General features: G+C 46.7%; 1 protein-coding gene across 3 annotated transcripts in view; it reads left to right on the top strand.

Annotated features, from left to right (window-relative positions):
- DPYSL2 (dihydropyrimidinase like 2) overlaps window positions 1-20,205 on the top strand; it is a 54,866-nt gene extending 34,661 nt beyond the window's left edge. For all 3 annotated transcript variants that reach the window (XM_074928738.1, XM_074928739.1, XM_074928740.1), the window contains 10 exons: window positions 814-875; window positions 2,053-2,133; window positions 3,022-3,090; window positions 7,635-7,755; window positions 11,180-11,336; window positions 11,499-11,640; window positions 11,856-12,026; window positions 14,841-15,020; window positions 16,462-16,627; window positions 17,279-20,205. In XM_074928738.1, the coding sequence (XP_074784839.1) occupies window positions 814-875; window positions 2,053-2,133; window positions 3,022-3,090; window positions 7,635-7,755; window positions 11,180-11,336; window positions 11,499-11,640; window positions 11,856-12,026; window positions 14,841-15,020; window positions 16,462-16,627; window positions 17,279-17,370 (1,241 nt within the window). In that variant the 3' untranslated portion in view covers window positions 17,371-20,205. The remainder of the gene's footprint in view (window positions 1-813; window positions 876-2,052; window positions 2,134-3,021; window positions 3,091-7,634; window positions 7,756-11,179; window positions 11,337-11,498; window positions 11,641-11,855; window positions 12,027-14,840; window positions 15,021-16,461; window positions 16,628-17,278) is intronic.
- Window positions 20,206-21,051: the final 846 nt, after the last annotated feature.

Genomic DNA, 21,051 nt, shown 5'->3' with positions numbered 1-21,051 from the left:
ATCACCTTGGCCCGTTCTGGCTTCTTGTGAAGGTTTGGGGTGTCCCTGTTGTAGAGGGCTCCGGGAGGTGGTTCACGCTGGTGTCGCTGCAGCGTGAGGTGGGTGAGCAGTGATCTTGCAGAGGTGGATCTCTTCCTGCCGCCATGGAGAGGAGCACCTTTGATTTTCATTAGTGCAGTAGGTGACAGCTTCAGCCATTAAACTGTTGTAAACAAGGGAAGAATTAGGCCCAGAAGGAACAATCCAGCACTTTGCTAAAAGTGATGAAGAGCTGAATAAAATGACCTCATAGGTTTTTTCCCCTCTTTAATTTCCTTGACGTTTCAGCCTTAGGCTAGAGTAATTTTCCATCCTGTTTGTAGTTTAAAAAACCCAACCTCTTACATCCTAATGAGTGCTTTCCCACACTTTTGTTGGCTCAGAAGGTGAGGGAGGTAAAGCTGATTTAGGAGCACTCCCTGTGCCCTGGTCAGTACGACCACGTTGCAGGAGGACACGCTGACAGACAGATTTCCCAGGGAGTGAGGGATCAGGCAGCCAGGCCCAGTCTCTGCTTTTGTCTGTGATGCATTTTGCTTATATTTTTTTACTTGGCAGATCCTGGTGTTGTACTGTGATCTGCTGAGAGCGCGTGTGTCTGTGTGCACACATCTCACAGTAGATTCAAGTAATTTATATGTCTGCCCCTCGTCACTGCTGGCTGGGGGGGCTGATTGAGTGGGACGTCTTCTCTCTATGACAAACGATGTGTTTCGTGGCTTTGTGCCTGCAATTTGTATGTCAGATATAATTTCTTTGCTCTCTTTCTACCAGGTGTGAACTCCTTCTTGGTTTACATGGCTTTCAAAGATCGCTTTCAGCTAACTGATTCTCAGGTAGGAAGGCTTAATGTTCACGTGCTTCTGTTGCTGCGAGCTGTGCATTAGTCACATCGAAGGATTTAAATTCAGTGCACTGGGATCTGACATTCTCTTCTGGTTTCAATCTCTCTATGAGTAACAGTACCTAAGATCTGCAACGGCACCCAGAGCTCTGGTTTGAAGATTATTTTTTTAATAAAAAAACCCCCAACAAAACCCAAAACCATCCAACCAACAACAAACCCTGAAAGGCTTGGCTGGGCAAAGCAATGGCAAAACCCTCATTTTGAGAGATCTAAGGTTTTATTCCAGCTCCTTTGGTGTGGAAGCAGGGGAAATTTTATAAATTGCTGCTTCATGCCCAGGCGTGGGGCAGGACAGCGAGAGCTCTGGCGTAACTGCGCTGTGTGTTTAGAAGCTGAAACTGATCCTGGCCCAGAAGTGGGTTTCTGGCTTTAGTGTTCGAATTGCTGGGACCTTAAAAATCCTGTTTGCTATTCTGCTGGATACGTTTGGGTACATTTAATTGTTGAGACGGGCAGTTTATATTTCTAAATGTGGTGGGAGGAGAGGAATGCCTGGGAGTCATTTGGAACAGTGTGGGAGGCAGTGGTGTAGGACAGTTATCTCTAATGACTCTGGTAAGCATTTTAATGAGTGACCATTGATGGAGCCAGTGTCAGCTGTGGGTTAACTCAACCTGAGCCCTCTCGGAGTGGTTGCTGGAGGGGAGAGATCACACTGCTCCTGTCCCAGGCAGTGAGAGGGATGGGGATGGATTCTCTGTCAAAATAAAATGTTTTGTTTATTGCCAGGCACCAGTAGATGAAGGTATGAAACAGGTACAACTCTGTGAGCTCATTAAATGAAAATAATCAATCAATAAAATCACTCCAGATGTAGGGCTGTGCAGTTGCTGTTTCTTCCTCCAGTGTGGTAAATACACCCAGCCTGGCTATTGAATAGTGCTGCTGTGCCCTCTCAGTAGCATCCAGCTGTACAGATTGGGAAATTCAGTTATAGGCAGGAAAATGGATCACATCTATCCAGCAACCCATATCTTATATTTCTTATTGCTTCTCGTTCTGCAAAATTCTGTATGCTGAAGGAGTCTGGAGTGTATCCTTTATAACAGGTGTGTACCTGAGTGTACGCTCAGGGTATATTGTAATCTGTGTTTTCTGTCTTCCAGATATATGAGGTCCTGAGTGTAATCCGGGATATTGGCGCGACAGCTCAAGTGCATGCTGAGAATGGTGACATCATTGCTGAGGTATGTCATGTTTATTCTGTGGGTTATTAACTTCAAAATGCTGGGAGGGATTTAAACTCTAACTCCTTCTTTGCAAACAAAATCACCCGGACTTTTAAAAGCATGACATAGCCGTATCAAGGACGCAAGCAGAGCTGTACATCAGATTTTAATCCCCTTCATTGCCACTGATAAAGCAGGTTTGGGTGGCAGCTTTCAGTTGACGGTGGATATCAGCCATCTCTGCCTTCTTCTTCCGAAGTGAAAGACTGTCTGGGTGTGAGCAGCTCAGTGTACAATAAAATATTCTGTGGTAACGAAGATCAGGAGGAGTGGGAAGGGTCATAGTTTCATACTGTGCTTGGGGTGCTGATGTTTGGGATCTGTTCATCCTTTAACCAGCAACAAAGAAGAAATGTTAATAACTTATTTGGATTTAATCTGCTCTCCAGCTCATTTTATACATTACGCCTCAAGCATGCAAAACGTGGTGTTGCAGAGGATTTCTGTGTTGTCTGACTGGGGAAGAGCCCATCTGCACCTTTGAGCCCAGTTGCCGGATGATTTTTTCATGAGATACTGTTTTGCCACATCTCAGAGATTATTTTATGGGCACAAATGAGTAGTGAAAGTCGAGGGGCTATGAACTCAGTGTGAAGCAAATCAAAAGAAAAGGTTTCCCTGACCTCCTGTGAACAAATCAGCAAGGGTTTTGTGAGCTCTGGTTATTCTCAACAAGGGAAGTTGGAGAGAACTCTGGTTGTAAGGCCCTGATGTAAAGCCCCATGTGATTATTAGCTAGCAGAGATGCCTAGGATCTTACTTGTACCTCCTTCAAACAGCTGTGCTTGCCAGAAGAAGTGTGTCTTGCTTTAAATCTTTTTCCTGCTTTTTTTCTCTTTGCCTTAGGAGCAGCAAAGGATCCTGGAACTGGGAATCACAGGTCCTGAAGGGCATGTGTTGAGCAGACCTGAAGAGGTGAGGACTTTACTGCCTTTGCATTTACTCCCCCAATTTATAACATTTCTACATTGCCATCAAGTACTTCATATTGGGATGAATGTGGCCAGAAACATGATTTCATCCTGGCTGTAAAAATTATATGCTGTGTGGGGTAAGGGAAGAGGATAGGACACTTCTAGGGACTAACTAGTAACTAGTCTCTTCTAGAGACTGACTGCTGTGGGTATTTATAAGGAATTGAGGAGCCCCCTCAGCTTCTGTACTGGAGAAGGGGACACTCCAGGGAATAATAATTCATCCAGCCTAAGATTTGATTCACCCTCTGGAAAAGCTCATCTCTTTCTGTTAAATATTGGAGATGGTTTATAAAGGCTCTGCTCACGCATCAGGTATCTAAAGTGAGGTGAGATGTGTTTGAACCGCAGAGCTCACGATAAGCCCTCGAGACAGAGCGAGCTGTTGGTACTTAGCCTATCTTCAGTTCATGCCTTCGATAGCCCAGCCTGGAATCCTACACTGGGAGATGTGGAAAACATTGACCAGGTAGAGCACGATCTACCCAAATCACCAATTCCTTGATTCCGGTGCTGCACATGAAGACTTTAAGGTGGAGTCCCTGAAGGATTACATGCTCTGATTGATGGTGTTGGTCTTCATGGAGCTAGACCCTGAAGTTCTTGTAGTTTCTCACTGCTTTCAGTTGAGTTTTGTATGAGCAAAGACTTCAGAATTTGGGTTTATGTAGGCAGGATTCTGCCACTGGCTTTTCTAAATCCCATCTCTTGGGCTTCTCTCTTGGTCCTTATTTTGTCCAGACTTCCTCTGAAGCAACAGAAATTTTTAATACATGCCCCAATCCTGACATTGTCTCTCAGGCACTTGCATAGCATCCATTACCGTAATATTTGATGGACATTTTGACAAGTGGTGGATTTTTTACACCAAGGGACTAAGTGGTTTGCTAAACGCACAGAAGGTATGTGCCAGGGAGGGGAGTTAATTCTCAGATCTTAGCCCAGCATGTTAAATAGCTAACGTCCATACTTCTCCATTGATTTTTCTAGAGTCAAGCACCCCAATCCCTCTCACTCTCTCTTAAGTCTTTAAAATAAATCTCAAGAGCAAGAAAGAACCTTAAAACTTTGCTTTTCAGGCTGGTTCCCATTGCATTCTTCATTTCCAGTCTTTCAGTACCTCTAAGGTAGACATCTCGCCGTGGCATTCTGGGTTTGTGAAGACTTATCCTTTATGTACAAGCAGTTCTTATTGTTCCTCCAAGATCTTGGGGCTTTGCTGACTGCCAGATGTGGGAGCTGGAAGCTGGGTGTGTGAGATCATCCACACGTGCCCCTCATGCTCCCTCTCTATTTCCTCCCCTTGGTTCAGACAAGCAGCATCCAGAGACATTTCAGCAGGAATATAAATTATTCGGTTGCTTCATGCAGAAGGGGAAAAAAATGTTCAACTTGGGCAGTATGTGAATCTTCACAGAATTTGTGTTTGGCCCTGGGAGCTGGAATTTTTTTGCTTCCTGAAAGTTGTGAGCAAACACTTGCACTGAGCTTTCCACCCACCCACCCCTGCATTTTTTTTTAAACATATTTTTTGGCTTGCATCAGGAGAGTGGGAACAGATGCTGACATGACACTTGGGGCTCATCTGTGGAGCACCCCTAAACTTTTGTTGACTTCAAAGAAAAGCTGTTCCTTACCTTAAAGGATCTGGCCATCAAACTAGCCAAGTCTTGTCTGGCTACTTCAAAGCTCATCCTGAGTGGAGCAGGAGCTTTAAAGTGTGAGCTGTGTGGTTCCTTGCCGTGGTTGGTTTGTTACATCTGTGCAGACATGTGTTCTTCCTCAGCGTAGCAAGGGAGGCTGCCTGAGGACACGTGGCTGCCTCAAATTGAGGATCAGTAAAGCCTGTTCCCAGTGTCACTGGGCAGCCTCTGTGCAGCCGAGCTCAGCTGTGCTGTCTGCCCGGAGTGGAAACATTTGGGCCAAAATTCTCCTCCTTGAAAGTCATAGGAAACAGAGCAGGAAACGATGTCATCTGGTTCCCTCCCCTCCTTTTCTCTGGCGCAGGAGTAACGTTGTGTTTTTAAAAACATACAACTCCCTTTAAGCTGGCTGATGCTGAAGGCCAGATTCTGAGGGTGGCAGCAGATCCATGATTCCTGGTGACTTCAGTAGGAGCGGATGTTTCTTGGTATCCCTCTGGGGTAAACACTAGAATTGGCTTTTCATGCTGTGCCTTATGGAGTGTAAAGCCTGTCCTAAGGACTTTCTGGTGGTTGTCGTCTTACTGTAGAGATGCTTAATTCAGACCTCTGTCTACAGCAAACTAGCAGGTTGAACAAGTCTACAATATTAAATCAAAACTCCCACTGAAGTCAGCGAGACTTACGTCAGAGTGAAGCATTCAGGGTCTGGCCGTGTGCTGTTTGCATTTTCCTTGGAGTGTACACATCTTCCAAATTGAGCAGAAGGCATGAATTAAGGCTTAGGTTTCACTGCTGACTCACGGGTTTAGTTTTCTCACCTCAGTAACCTGGGTTGAGCCAAGGTGAGGGTATTCAGCACGTTGCTCCAGCCAGCAAAGGGAGCCTTAATGGACACACCACCGTCCCAGGTCAGCATCACCCATCACATTCTGGAAAACTCTTCCCCCACATAGCTCAGCTCATTCCGTGATGACTTTTGAGAGCAATCCATCTTTTTTTTTTTTGTTTTTATTTTAGCCACAAAAACGCCGAAAGCACAAGCGGTCCAAGTGCTCCAGGAAATGTCTTGTCTTTTTTTCCAAGAGAACTGCTGTGCTAGGGCTTCTAGTGCATACTGGTAATTGCAAACATTCCCCTTTGGACTAGTCCTTGGGTTATTGTTATGTGCCTATCACCATAGCATCTGGGCACAAGGCATGAATTCAGCAGCCTTGTTCTCTTCTGGGTAGAAAATACTCTCCTTCTGCTTAGCTGTTGCTCAAATGCCTTTTGGTCAAAAGTCTGGAGGTGCCTGTTGTTTTATCCCTGCTTTGCAAGTGGGGAAATTTAAGGCACGGGGTGGGAACGTGACTTCCAGCAGCTGCAGTGGCAGAGCTGTGTGCAGGCCTGCTTGAAATGGGCAATTTGCAAACTGATGCCATTGCCTGGAAGCGTTGGCCCACCTGAGTTCTCTCTCCTTGTCTCTCAGGAGGGAGAAGAATGGTTTTCTTGGCCCTTCCCTTCAGCCTCTGTCTCCCTGCTGGGCTGCTGGCTGTGGAATGAACACCCTTCCTTGCAGCCTTTTCCATTTGCATGGGGCAGCTGGGCCAGAAGATGTCCCCTTCTGTACATCACCCTGCCTGGGAGGGTTTGTCACAAGCCCCGGAGGGGTGACGGGCTAGGGCTTTAACCCTTTTGGCACTAGAGACCAGCCGGCTGGGTCTGGGGGCTGGTTTTCTTTTTAAAAAAACTCCCAGCTGTTGAGTTGTTTTTCTGAAGCAGCCCAGCTTGCAGACAGAGCGGCGTTACAAGTGGTGGCTTTGTCAGTGAGCAGAGCTGTTCTGAGCACCTGGACATCATCCCTCTGGTGAATACACAGTTCCCTAAGCTGCTGGGTCCCTAATCTCAGGTACTTCTCTTGGTGGACCAGGCACAGTGCTAGGGACCAGCAAGTCAGTGCGTTCCGATTCTGCGACTGATGATGACTTTTGGCTCTTGGCCTGTGATAAATCACCACAGAGCAGATTTTTCAATAGTGCTGAGCGTGTGCCAGTCTCGCTGGGAGCCCCCGGGAGGTGCTGGTAGGCTCTTGCATTTGGGAATCGGGTGGCTGATTGCTCTGCATTTCAGTGTCCTCTGTTGTTCGCTTGGAAAATGGCTGTGGTATTGCAGGCTGGGTTCTCCGTGGCAGTGGGCACTGTGAGCGTGACCCTGCTGTTAAATCTGCCATCTGGACTGCTTTCATTGGGATGTGTGATCCCTAAAAGTCTGCAGAGCGATGACGTTCGTTCGGAGGCTGTAGTTATAAAGTGACCCTCAGTCTTGCTGAGGTTATCTCTCTACACATGCAAGAAAAAATAGTTGATTTATGGGGTGGTTCACGCTCTGTCAGATCCCAAGCCAGATATTGTAGTGGAGGGTACAATTTAGGAGGCTTGTTTGCAAACGTGGCTTACCAGAGTGTGTGGCTACAGCAACTCTTCCGCATGGGCTGGAGCATGAATAGTTTTGTTGAGTCAACATTTAGTTGCTTTTTTTTTGTCTAGGTTAAAGAAGGGACTTAATCATTCTGACCTTGAGCACCTGGAGTGTTATTATAGGATTTAGTCTGCTTGCAGAGAAACTTTGAAGCAGCCTGGAAGAAAAGATAGTAATGAGAGGGGACTATAGCTTGATGTCACTTTAATTATCATGATTACACTGTACATTTTTCTGGCTCAGAACCGGAGAGGTGGAAAGTCTCGTGTTGGCCCTGCACACCCTGTTTTCCCGTGAAAGCAGAGGCTGTGACTCTCTGAAGGGGAATGGGATCTGCTCACACGTGGGATGTTACTAACTTGCTCCTGACTTTGTTTCTCAGGTGGAGGCAGAGGCTGTGAACCGGGCAATAACCATCGCCAACCAAACCAACTGCCCCCTTTATATCACCAAGGTGATGAGCAAAAGTGCCGCTGATGTCATTGCTCAAGCCAGGAAAAAGGGTAAGTTATTTCCCTTGGATGGAAGCACCCTATTAGCTCATGCAGTTCAGCTGCTTGCCAACATAAGTTTCATCCCTACAGGAAAGGTTTCTTTTTCCAGTGTTATTGTCCAGGCTCTTTTTTAAAAGGTCCCAAGCAACTGCCTCTGTCTCATCTGCCACAGACAAGTATTCAATGGTCTACCAGTGCCAGGACCTGTTTTTCTTTAAGCCTAAAGCCTCTCTCCTCACGCTCACCCTGCCACATCGAGCCATGTGTTCGTGTTATTGCAGAGTAATTCCGTGCTGCCTCCGTTTAAGGAATCTCCCTGGAGATTGCAAGCTGTGTCCTCCTTCCAGCTGCTGTGGTCTTTCCGTGGTGCTCTCTGCTGAGCTGCTTCCTGGGCTCCGAAGTGATTCCAAGAGTCCTGACGGAGGTCTTGACTCACAAGCCCTACTGGCTGTAGTTGGAATAGCCGAAGAGGTTACTGATTCCAGCTATCCACAGTGCTCCTTGCTTGTGGAGTAGATGTAACTCATGTGCTGTAACTCACAGCCTGGCATCCCAACAGGAATTGGGATCAGTAGTCAGGCTGGGAGTTGCAATTGCCTCTCATAACTCTGCCTGAGGATGCTGCAAGAAGCAAGACTCAGACCTACCGTGGATGCTTCTGCCTTGGGTCTCTTCTCTCTAGCTGAGGTCTGTGGGGGAGCTGTGCTGCTCTCAGTGATGCAGTAGCTTCTCCCCAGTCCTGATCCAGCTGCTTTGGCCCCAGGAAGCATGGGTTACAAAGCACAGTGAGTGCCTGTCTCCCTGCTTTATTCTGTGACTAAACCCTTCGTTTCCATTTAGAGCAGCTCTGGGTGGGTGAGTAAGCAGGAGGGATGATTTTCCCCCTTCTTTCCTCAGAAGGGTTGGATTTAATTTTATGCAGTCTGAACAAGCCTGAATGGATATACAAATGACATCACTTTCCATCTGGGTGTTTGGTGTGAGAAGAGCTAATTTCCTACCGCAGCAAACAGATTTGTGTTTGTGTATTGGCTCAGAAGTATTTTGGTCCCATGATTCCTGTTAAATGAGTTCAGAGTTGGTGAGGAAGACTAATTTCCAAGGCATCACTTTCTGTTCGTGGCGTGGAAGCAGCTCAAGCTGCTTGGGATAAACCTTCCTGTCCTAGCTCCGTTAGCGGAGATCATGCTGAAATGAGAAGATGCGTTGACACGGCAAAGCAGCTGCATTACCCCAGAAAACAACTTGATGTCACTGTGCAACTCAATCCTATAAGTCCGGGGAAACATCCCTTCCTCTTTCTAGGTAAAGTACTGGAGACATGCACCACAGAGATGATGCATCAATTAAAATACCTTCTTGCTGCGCTCGCTGTCCCCTGAGATCACTCGCTGGCAAGCAGAGAGGGGCACTGGGGTGAGGGACCATACACTCACATCACAGAAGTCATAAACCACAGCCTGACTTGGGCAGGTGTTACCCTGCCTGGGAAAGGTGCTGGGCTTGTCCCAGGTGAATGATCCACAGAATTCAGAATTGCTTAGCCTGAGTGAACTGGCATATGCAGTTTTCATTCAGATTGTGTTTTTCTCCTTATAAGGAGAATTTGGGGTATAAATGACATGCCATTCTCTGTTCCTTTATTTAAATAGTTCAGTATAAATGCTGTGCAGTTACCCAACTGGGTAGCCCAGGAGGGCCACACACACTAGTCTTGCCCTCCCAAGCAACAGAGGAAACATAACTGAAGACTATCCAAGGCGAAAACAAAACAGAATTGATTTGCTAAATGAAAAAGCACGAATGTTATTTAAAGCCAGATGTTCCCAGTGGCATTTGTTACGGAGGAGATTCCCTGCAGACTCTTGTCGTTGGCAGATCTGGGAGCTCAAAACATCGCTCCCCGCAGAACAATCCTCCCAATGTTTTGGCCCACGACAGGCCTTCCATTAATAGCCAGCGTGTGTTTTGCCTTGTTCTGATTTCGTAACCCTATTTGTGGCAAGTGATGTCAGACGGCCTCTTCCTCTGCTGGTGGATCCCCTCTGACAAAGGCTGTTCCTACACCTCCTGTTTCAGTGTGGTCCTGGAAGCAGCGTGAAACCACTTAATGCGTCCTTCTGCCCCAGCTGATGCGCTCTCCCACCTAGCTCGAGCCTGTGGACATCACAGTAGCTCAAGAGAACACGGTGAAAGCAAGATCGTAATTTTTTTTACTCCGCATGACGAGGTGTATAACCCTGCTGACCAATTCTGGGGTTGCCTTTGCCAGTCTGTTTGAAGTATTTAGGGTTAGTATTTCGTCTTTTGCAGGCAGATACAAAGCCATGAAGTGTCTGGACTCAGAAGCCAAAGGGTTAGGCACTTAGCAGAGATTTTGGGAAGGTTGCATTTGGTGAGCAGATCTGTGGGGCTACCAGCTTTTGAAGTTGCAGCATCTTGCATCTGCTTGGTGTGCAGATGTTGGTGGTGCGTTCCAGCCTGCAAAGTATCGCGGCCTTAAGGATCCGCCGTTCCTTCATGTGGTTCCAAAAATGTTAATGAAGAGGAAGGATGCACTGGTGGTTAGCGCACTGGACAGAGAGTCAGAAGATCCAATTTCATTTCCTAGTTCTGCCACAGATTTTCCCTGTACCCTTGGGGGAATCGCTCAGTTTTCCCTGAGCTGCATTTGTGAACCAGAAACACTGATACTTCCTCTGTGAGGGGATTTTTCTGTAGGCAGGAAACTTCCCTGAGAGGAGTTTTCTCTTACCAGATCTATGCATAGAGCTTGCTCCAAGAAACCCAGCCTTGTTAGATCTCGAATACATACCCATTTATAAAAATATTGCAGGCGCTATTTTCGTCATTCTTTTTCTTCCACATCACTTCTGTCAGGCTGGATCTCCTCACACTCTTACAGCTCCCCTCAGCCTCTTTCATGAGGTTCTTGGCCCAGGATACAACACAGTGAATCTCTACAGTAACCCAAGCACAATTGATCAGTGCCAACCTCAGCAATTACGCCCGTTTTGCTGCTCCAAGCTCTTATCAGTAACAATATCTTTGTTATTAACTCAGGTATTTAGTTGTTTGGATACTTAGTCTGAGGCACTTGTTTTTGGAAAATACTCGGTGTTTCTTTAGAGATCTCGAGATAAACATGTCAAATTAAGAGTTTGCTTGTGAAACAGTTTGAGGAGCACTGATCAGGTCAGGAGTTTAACGATGTCTGATTATCTGGTTATGCCGGCCAGTGGATTCAGTCCAACGTTGTGTCTCTGTGATCACATACTCGCGAGGAAGTACCAAGAAACCCTGCGGTGTGTGGAGCTGGTGTGACTTCCCGGACTGGCCCTTTTTCAGAAGGATGTTTTACACCTGGAAGCCAGGCTGGAGGTGCATGTTGCTTGGTGCTCACCGTGGATTTGTCTGTATTCCTGTCCTGTAGGCACTGTGGTGTATGGAGAACCCATCACAGCCAGCTTGGGTACTGATGGATCTCATTACTGGAGCAAGAATTGGGCTAAAGCGGCAGCTTTTGTTACTTCCCCACCACTGAGTCCTGACCCAACCACTCCTGATTTTCTCAACTCGCTACTGTCCTGGTGAGTAGAGCTCTTGGTGTTCCTACAACACATGCTTCATCATGAGGCAGTTGGTTGATAAAAATGATAGCTGTTGTTGCCAGCAAGCAAGAGGGTGTTTTATCTTTAGGAGTAAACCTGTGACAATAAAATATCTTAAATACCTCTCATTGCCCTTTCCAGTGGAGACCTCCAAGTTACTGGCAGTGCCCACTGCACCTTCAACACTGCCCAGAAAGCTGTTGGGAAGGACAACTTCACCCTGATCCCTGAGGGAACCAACGGGACCGAGGAGAGGATGTCCATCATCTGGGATAAGGCTGTGGTACGTCACATAGGCTCAGGCTGCAGCCAGACTTTCAGAGCTGAAAGAGCTGCAGCAGGGTGTTGTTACCTCCCCCAGCCGCTTGTTCTGGGCCTCCCACTTGAGGTTTTTGCCCCTGCAGAGATCACTGGGAATCTGCTGTGCTGTCAGTGATTTGCTTTTCAGAGTGGTCCCTACCCGGCTAACGCAGTGACTCCTTTTTGTCTCTTCCCCAGGTGACTGGCAAGATGGATGAGAACCAGTTTGTCGCTGTGACCAGCACAAATGCAGCTAAAATCTTTAACCTGTACCCGCGGAAGGGCCGTATTGCAGTGGGCTCGGATGCTGATCTGGTTATCTGGGATCCTGACAGTGTCAAGACAATCTCCGCCAAGACTCATAACATAGTAAGGATGTTTTCTACAATGTGAGCTCTGCTGCTCATTTCCTCCTCTTTTCCTTCAGTGCCAGACTGTGCTGCCAAGAACTAGAGCTCATGACAACTCAGGGCTTTGTTGTCTCGATGCCCCAAGCCCTCTCTGGTCTTACACCCTGTACAGCTCAGCTGTGTGAGCAGAAGGGAAGAGGACTGAGTCCAAATCTGAAATCACATGAACTACCCAGAGATTCCCCTCGGAGCAAAGAGATTGTCTGCTCTTTCTGAGTGTTGGATGCTTGGATCTGAGCACACAGAAAGCTCTTTAAATCTCCTAAAATATCAAAAGGCCTCTTCCCACAGTGTGTCACTTATGACCTTCTGGCTCATTAGCAGTGGGCATGTGAGCTGCCCCTTTCCTAGTTGGGGTCGGTGAAGGTTGTCAGCTTGTGGACGTCTTTGCTGGAGAGCTGATCCAGATCAAGGAGCCTGAGTGGATTGTTCTGGCACTTGTGTGTGGAGTCATACCTAGACATGATTTTACCCGTGATGATCCCAGTGTTAGGTGGCACAGGGAGGCACAAGGCAGCACCCAGACTAACCAGACCTTCCCCTTGTTTCTCTGTGGCTTTGTGGTGGCACTGTTAGAGGCACCGCTGTGGCCCACAGCTGTGGCCCGTGTCTTACACCTGGCTCCTCCAGTGAAAAAGCTGTCCCTCCCTGTGGGAAACTGCAGAATGGTCCCAGTGCAAAGGGCTGGTTGGAGTCTCCCTGTGACATTCGAGCGCTGTCTCAGAGAAAGCAACCACTGTTTGCATTTGTTGACAACTTGTTTCACTGCAGGCGATGAACCTATGGAATGTTTCCCTGGAAAAAAACAAAAAACAACTCCTTGTTCTTTTTTTCCGTGAATGCTTTCATTCACTCTGGAGCTGAAGGAGCAAAATTTTCTTCCACACTTGGATCCCTGGGCACATTCACAAAGAAACTTTTTTTACAGGTTTGGTTCACTTCCCTGTGATTTAACTCTGGGTCAGAATTGGTCACAGATGGCCTGGATTCATTCTGCCTCTGCTTAGACTTCTAACAGAGGCATCCAGACTCAGAAGTCTGGCTGCTTCAGTCACCTCAGAGGTGCTTCTGGACTCTTCACACCTCCAGTCTGGAGAGGGATGGCTTAGAGGAGGAAGCCCAGGGACATACCCCTATTAGGTGCCAAATTTAGTGGTCTGAACCTGGATTTGTGCTTATGAATGGCTCAGGGAGCTGGAGGTAGCTTGCTGGGTGGAGTGTTTGAGAGCCCTGTAACGGCCGTTGTCTTTAGGAAACGAATTGAACTCTTTCAATTTCCGAACACACAAAACTCGGAGTCTTTTATCTTTTGTGGATATGCTTCAGTACAATCAGCATTGACTCCATGATTTTGCGGTAGATCTAGGCTAGGCTGAAGGAGAACCCGATCCACCGTGGAGCAGCTGTTCAGAAATTCTTTATACGCTAAGGACTGCAGATCCCCCTGAAACTCTTGCCCCGTGTAAGAGGCCTTAGCACTCCGTGATCAGCTACTGCCAAAGGCTGCCTCTTAAGTTGTGCCAAGACGATGGAGGATGAAGGGCTCTCCTTTTCGAGTGGTTTGTTTAGAGCTTGAAGGGCTGGCTAAGAAATCACAGCTTGTTTTCTTCAATGTCCAGCTCTAACCTCTTCCCCTGCTGTTGTGTCGCGTGTTATACCTGGCATTACACCTGCTGGGGGATTGGTTTGTGTCTGACTGCACGTGTGCGTGGTGTTAGAGGAGAAACTGATCCAAGCGATGCCTTTAGAGTCAAGTCTAAAACAAAAGCCCCTTTGAAAGCCAGACAGAGCGGTTGCTGTGAGACGGGGAGATGCAGTGATTATGTGGCATCGGATGATTGCTGCTTTTTTAAATGCTAGAGCAACATACGGATATTTTCCAAGAATTCACACTGCTCTTGCCACTGTCTGGCAGGGAAACATTAGGAGCTAGAGAGGGGAGATAGTGTTTTTCTTGGAACCAGCCTAATTCATAAGCTTCTAACCAAGCCTCCTCCTTTGCCACCACAACTTTTTTTCAGACTGGACTTGGTTTAGTGTCGGTTTAACCGCCATTCTAGCTAATTGTAAATCTGCAGTCAAGCCTACCCATACTTATAACACACTTCAAGAGCAAACTCCATTATTAACTCAGTAAAAAAGACGTGGATTTGTCTCAGAGATGGTCACTAGAGTAACAGTCCCCAAATAACATGGTCGTTGTGCATCGGATTCCAGGATGCTTCATGGGTGGGACATTTACCAGGGATTCCTTTAAAGCTTGGGTTTTTTTTTTTTCCATGGTGTAATGTTTCCAATCTTGTTAATTGAGGATGAGCAATCCCATTAGAGTAAAACAAGATTGTCCTGGCCCCTGATCTATCAACCAAAATGCTGGTTTGAAATGGCAGGTTTTCAAAATTATCACTATTTTTAGTATGAAACTCAGATAAAACTTTATTTGCCTCCTAAATTCCCCACGATTCAGCGGAGATAGGCACCTAGATGCATTTAAACAGGTGGACTTTCTCATCTGAAACTGTTATTTCCTCTTTATGACTCTCGTTGCAATGGAAATTTTGCATGAGTACATCCTTAATAAATTTAGACGGATAAAAAAGACCAGCCTTTCTATTAAACCACAGCATGTACAAGGCAGGTAAATGCTGTTGTTTGCTTCCATCTGTCCTTAAAATTTTGTCAAGTAGCATGACCGGTGATTGCTAATTAAAGCACAGCAGGCTTTGCTGGGATGAATATGTTTGCCTCATGTTGTTTTTTTTGTTTGTTCTAGTCTCTGGAGTACAATATCTTCGAAGGCATGGAGTGCCGTGGGTCTCCCCTGGTGGTTATCAGCCAGGGGAAGATCGTGCTGGAGGATGGGAATCTCCATGTCACTGAGGGATCTGGACGATATATCCCCAGGAAACCGTTCCCTGACTTCGTTTACAAGCGCATCAAAGCAAGGAGCAGGGTGAGTGTAGCTGGTTGGATGCACTTTTGTGCTCTCGCTGAAACTTCTGAGTTAAAGTGGGTGGAAAACAGATGCTGTCCCCTGGCTCGCAGACACACACTTCTGCAACAGAAAATGTTCCCTGGATAGGAGCCATATTTATCTCATTCCTCTTTCATTTTTGCTATTCACTTGAGTCATTACAGGAATATGCTTTGCCTTGAGCTTGGATTTGCTGCAAATTTTATTTTTCTGCTCTTTAATTCTTCTCTGTCTTGGGACACCTAGACAGAGCAGGTGTCCAGCAACTGTCCAGTTTGGAGAGGAGTCCATCTGCACATAACCCAGCAGGCTTCTCCTGTCACAGAAGAACCAAGAGAAGTTATGGATAGCATTTATATATCAAACCTTTCAGCAACAATTTGGAATTCTAATTTATTGTTATAGATGCATTAGGCTGCTTTCCCTTCTGTCAGATATGATCAGATGCTCTTGTCTGATGACTGGTGAGTCACAGCGCAGCCTACTGACTGTGTAAAAGGGAGAGTTTTCTATTTTTAAGAGGCTAAAACTGTTGGGAAAATGGTTTGTAAAATACACCCATTCAAAACAGAAACTGCCTTTTGATATGCCATTAGTTGGTAAAAACTGATGGAGCAGATGACACTGAACTCAGCTGCAACTTAGTTGCTGAGAATTTAAGAAGTTTGTTTCTAGATGGAGTCAGATTTCTGAGAAGTGTTGTGATGTTTGAAGTGTTGCCCTCTCCTGGCCAAAACCAGAGCTGTATTAGTTCTGCTGACTGTGGGTAATCTTCACATTCTGCAAATGATCTTCCCTCAATTGTTCTCGGAAGAAATTGCAAGTTATCAAAATTACAACCTTAGTAATTTAGCACTGCAGAGAACAGATCCGTGGTTTCTGTTGTGCGCTGGTCTCGCACAGAAATACGTCTCTGACCTATAAATCCAATTGGGCAGCATCTCAACTGGAATAATTGCATTTAACCCAAGCTAAAGCTCCCAAGCTGGCCATGTGCAGCTAGCCTGGCTCCTCTTTATGCAGACCTGCCTCTGTCTCAGCAGTGTTTTGCTTTTTAGGGATGAGTAACAAGTTTCATTTGAGAGTCGTCAGGAGCCCTTAATACAACAGCAGGTAGGGTGAGCTCATTAAAAGACAGAACTCGGGGTGCAGGGGACAGACTGGCTGTCTTCTGTAGGCTGCTCACACCAGCTAGCAACTAGACAGAGCCCAGCAGTCCAGACCACGTGTCATTTTGTCCGTGCTGCTTCGGAGACCAGCCACCACGCGAGGATCAGCGCGGAGGAGATGATGTACGCTGTCAGATCCTCTTACCAATCTTGAAATCTGTGTTGTTGGTGTAGCAACATCTGGCCCGCTGTTTAGTGCTGTTTTGGAGGCTGTTTTGGCCCTGAAGGCTGCCTGCTTCTGTGTTTTGCAGCTGGCTGAGCTGCGGGGTGTGCCTCGAGGCCTCTACGACGGACCCGTCTGCGAAGTGTCAGTGACACCGAAGACCGTCACGCCGGCGTCTTCAGCTAAAACATCTCCTGCCAAACAGCAGGCCCCACCCGTGAGGAACCTGCACCAGTCTGGATTCAGCTTGTCTGGTACGTACTTTGATGGGGCTAAATTGCTGTGAAATCACGGCTTGTTTATACTCCCGCACTCTGAATTAATTGGATGGCAGTGAGAGAGACTGTGATGTGTTTTTAGCTTGGAGGTTATCCCTTTAGAAAGGAAGAAGAGCAGTACAGGAGGAAAGTCCTGCTGACGTTCGTGCTGTGGCATGAGTGCTGAACACCCCCTCGTGTTCCAGGCTCAGTCCTCAGCTGGGTGTCTGGAGGGGGCAGATGGCACCAACTTCAAGCAGAGCTTTGCCAGCTGAGACCAGCTGTGGGTCTGGGATGTGGCAGGTTTGGTTTCTCAGCGTGCTGGTTCAGTTCAGTCAGGGAAAACTGTAAAAAGGAATAAAAAGGCTCCCTAAGGGCAAACCCCCTAGCCAGCTCTTACCTGTGCAGGGCTGGGGGGCTCAGGTGTTGGCTCTGGAGGTATTAATGCAGAGCAGGTTTCAGCAGAATGAAGGCACTGGAGGCTGGTAAGGGCTTTTCCCTCAAAGACGATGCAGCTTGGTCACACCGTCAGAGCCTGGATGGGGTTTGGTGCCGTGGTGCCCTCCTGACTCCCTTGTCCTGCCCCTCGCTCATCTCAAACCCTCGCTGGCCCTGGGGGGGACCTGACGTTGCTTCTCTCTCCCGCAGGGGCACAGATCGATGACAACATCCCACGCCGCACGACTCAGCGCATCGTGGCACCGCCGGGCGGACGTGCCAACATCACCAGCTTGGGCTAAGGACCGACCCCTCCCGTGCCCGCCCGGCGGACGGGGACGGGGCACCTGGAGACCCTTTCTGATCCTTTTAGAGCCTGTGACAGTTACTGCGGGCAACCAGTGAGGGGGGGCTGAAGTAAGGCGCCTCTTTCAGTCCCCTCAGATTCCCTCCTCATCTTCACCAACCCCTCTCACTTCCCCCTTCAGCCCCTACACATTTAAAGAAATAAACCCTGTTTTGACACCTCTGACATGCGAAAGTAAATGTAAAGAGGATGTTTGAGATATGTGGCCTCTGTCCCATTCAGCATCTTTCTTTTAATAAAGGAAGGATAAAGTGAATTTCCCGGGAGCTGCCTTTAAGACACACACAAAAAAGGAATAAATAAATAATAAATGTAAAAAATACCTTTTTTTTTTTTTTTTTTTTTAAAAAAAATGTCAAGCAGAAGAGTAGTTCAAGGGTTTTAAACTGGATATTCTGTAGGGTTCTGTGTTCCAGCAGAATAGCTAGGCAAGCACGGCGGGACAGGAATCCCAGGCTGTCTGTAACCATTCCCAGCACTGCCTTTGAGGTCACTGAATAGCTGTCTGCCGCCAAGAGAGAGAAACAGGACCCAGCACTAGGAATTGACACAGCGCATCGCACCCACCCATCGGGTGAGCTAGAATCGTTGGGGACTTTGGTTCTGTTGGTTTGTTTTTTCATTATGTGTTGTTTTTTTTTTTTCCTTCTGGATTTTGCTGCAAATTAGGTCCTTGAGGAAACTTTTTTTTTTTTTTTTTTTTATGTTTGTGTGTGTGTTTTTAATATGTTTGTATCATTGTGTTTACGAAGCCTTATCTGAGAACTGGGAATCTCCCTGTTCTTTCTGGTCCTTCCCAAACCTCATTCAAGTTACAGACTCCCGCCAGTGTCACTGCCACTGCCCCCCTGGTACTTCAGGTGTTCCTAGGTTGCATCATTCCAGCCAACACTTGCCACTTAGCTGCAAGACGAGGCCACGGAGCAGGTTCATAAGCTATGATCTTCAGTGTACTCGAGCTGGTGCAAACAGAGGGGCTGGATACCAGCTGGGGAGCTGAGACAGAGTCTCTTGAGAAGTTCTTAGTGGTTAGTTTGTCTGCTGTTCCTGGAGGTGGAAATGGATAAGCATGGGGCCATGGGCAAAGAGCAACGTGTTGCTTGTAAGATCTCTGTAGCAGCCATGTTCCCCCTTCCTGGCCGTCAACAAGTGGTTATTTAAAACTTTACAAGAGCTTATCTTTGGCTCTGGCCGAAAGGCTGGTCAGTTGAGGGTGTGCCCGAGCATCTGCGGCCATTCCAGTTCGAGTCCAGATGCCCAGCTGTTGTAACTGGGAGCCTCAGAGCAGCTCCACGGGTCAACAGCAGCTGAGAATTTCGTACGTGGTGCGAATTTCACAGTCGCTCATTCCTTCAGGAATCTGCCTTTGTGCAAACATTCGTGAGAAGGCCTGGTGGTTCCCCACCCTTCCTCAGATGCCTGCTGCCTCAGATTGGAGCAACCAAAGGTCTCGAGTGGTCCTTAAAGGAGTTCAGGAGCCCCAGCTTCTGTGGCAGTGAGCGGGATCTAGGCATTTAACTCTCTTTTGGGACTGAAGGTCTTTGAGCCTTGGTATTGGAGGGTCACTGTTTTCAGGACATGGAGAATAAATCTGCACCGTTAGATTCCCACTTAAACTCATCTGGAGGGCTCGGCAGTCCCACGGACTTGGCCTGTCTCTTAGCCCAGAGAGCTTTTCTACCCGCAGTTAACACAGCATTACCTCCACTCTCTGCATGCCCTGGCACTTGGCTGCATCTTCTGCTTTCTCTTCTATTTGTACTTTGCCACGTACATTGACCTTGTTTTTTCATATGTGTGAGTATTTTCTTAAATGGTGTTTACAGGTTCTTTTAGGGAAAAAACTATATATATGAAGGCTTTTAAGAGACAAGTACCAAATTTGTTGTTATGAAGTATCAATGCTGGGATTTGCAAAGGATCTGGAAGCTACTTAGGTACCCAAACCCTCCCAGCTTCAGCACCTAATTCCTTTAGGCCCTTTTGAACACGAAAGTTAAGAAAAACATTGCCATATTCATCCACGCATTTTGCATTTCGGTTTAACTCTTGGGTCTTTTAGTTTTGCATAAAAGAGTTTGCACTTTGTTTGTTAAGTAATCCGTGAACTTAATATATATTGCAGCTATTTTCTTTCTTTTTTTTTTTTTTTTTTTTTTTTCACCTGTATGTTAAAATCAATTTGAACGAGTTGGGGAGAAAAAAAAAAAAAGAATTGCAGATCCGTTTCAATTCTGCGAAACACTTGCGGCTCTTCAGTATTCACTTAAGTCTTCCTTTTTTTTTTTTTCCTTCACTGACTCATGATGACTTTTTAGTTTTAATTTGTTCTTCAAAAGGAAAAAAAAAATCACAAAAAAAGATTTTTGCAGGCTATGTAAGCATGTTTTTTCCTGTGAGAGCTCGTCCGCTTTGTGTCTGTTTAATGAATGTCATATGTAAATGCTTAAAGAAAAAAAAAAAGACGATGACTTAATTAATTAATTAACCGCAGTGACTTGAAGCTCTAAAAATAAAATTAAAAAAAAAAAGTAGGATTTAATACTAGCTGGATTTAACCCTTGGATTTGTGATTGTGAACCATGAGTGGAGGAGCTGTAAGTGCTAAAGCTGATCATGTGTGTAGACGAAAAGAAGTACTGATATTTGACCATTGTCTCAATGGCAAAAAAACCCCCACCCCAACCCCAAGTCTTGTGTTTTATTCCTTAAGAACTCTGTGTTATATTACCATGGGAACTCCTAATAAAGACAAAATGTTGTTGTTTCACTAGGTGCATCTGTGTCTCAAGGCAATACGTGTTCTGTGTAACCGCGTACCTTGGCTGGGGCCTTCAACAGCTAAAAACAGGCTGAGCCCTGAAGCTGGTGCTCGTGTAGGCTGGTGGTAGTCCTGCGTAGGAGTGAGAGGTACAGTAGCAGAGCTGAAATAAGGTCCCGTGGTTCCTTGGAGGATGGTGATGGTAAAGAGGAATCAGTGGTCTGCAGTATAATTTCCTTTAGAGAAAAGCAAGCCTCGGGGCAGTTGTCTGTTTAAAACAGTATTTGGCAAAGGAGGGGCATTTGCTTGAAAAATCCTGGCTCCGCATTGCAGAGATCGCTGATGAAATGCGAGCAAAAGAAGCTAAAACTATTGGCATAGCCCTCAGCCCTCCAATGTGTTTCTACTTGGACCCTCCGAACAGCGATGGAGGAGGGGAGAGAAAGTACAGCCGTAAATAGACGCCACACGCAGATAACGGAATGGGGAGTGTTAGAGCTGCCTGGAGGAACGCCAGTGAAACTGGTGGTGGTGGTGGTTGGGTTTTATTGTGTTACAGGGATGCTGTGAGAGAGATGGCAGCAGATCGTGGGAAGGGCTCAAGGAGCCACCGTCGCTATCAGCCGCTCGGGTCCTTGGTTGCCGCATCCCTGCATCCGCCAGATCGACCCTCTCGGTGCTCTCCCCCCAAATCCCAGCACAGCTGGAGTTTGCAGCTGTCTTTGCAGTGATGTTTAGCTCTTGTTCCTCATCCGAACAAAACCAAATGTTTAAGTGCTCGGTGAAAGGCAATTCGCTGTCTCCACACGGCTTTAAACCTGGCACCCCTAGCCAGTGGGAGGTTTTAAGAGGGTT

Source organism: Athene noctua, chromosome 28 (genome assembly GCF_965140245.1).
Source record: "Athene noctua chromosome 28, bAthNoc1.hap1.1, whole genome shotgun sequence".
NCBI classification, from domain to species: domain Eukaryota; kingdom Metazoa; phylum Chordata; class Aves; order Strigiformes; family Strigidae; genus Athene; species Athene noctua.
This window is presented reverse-complemented; position numbering and strand designations above follow the sequence as displayed.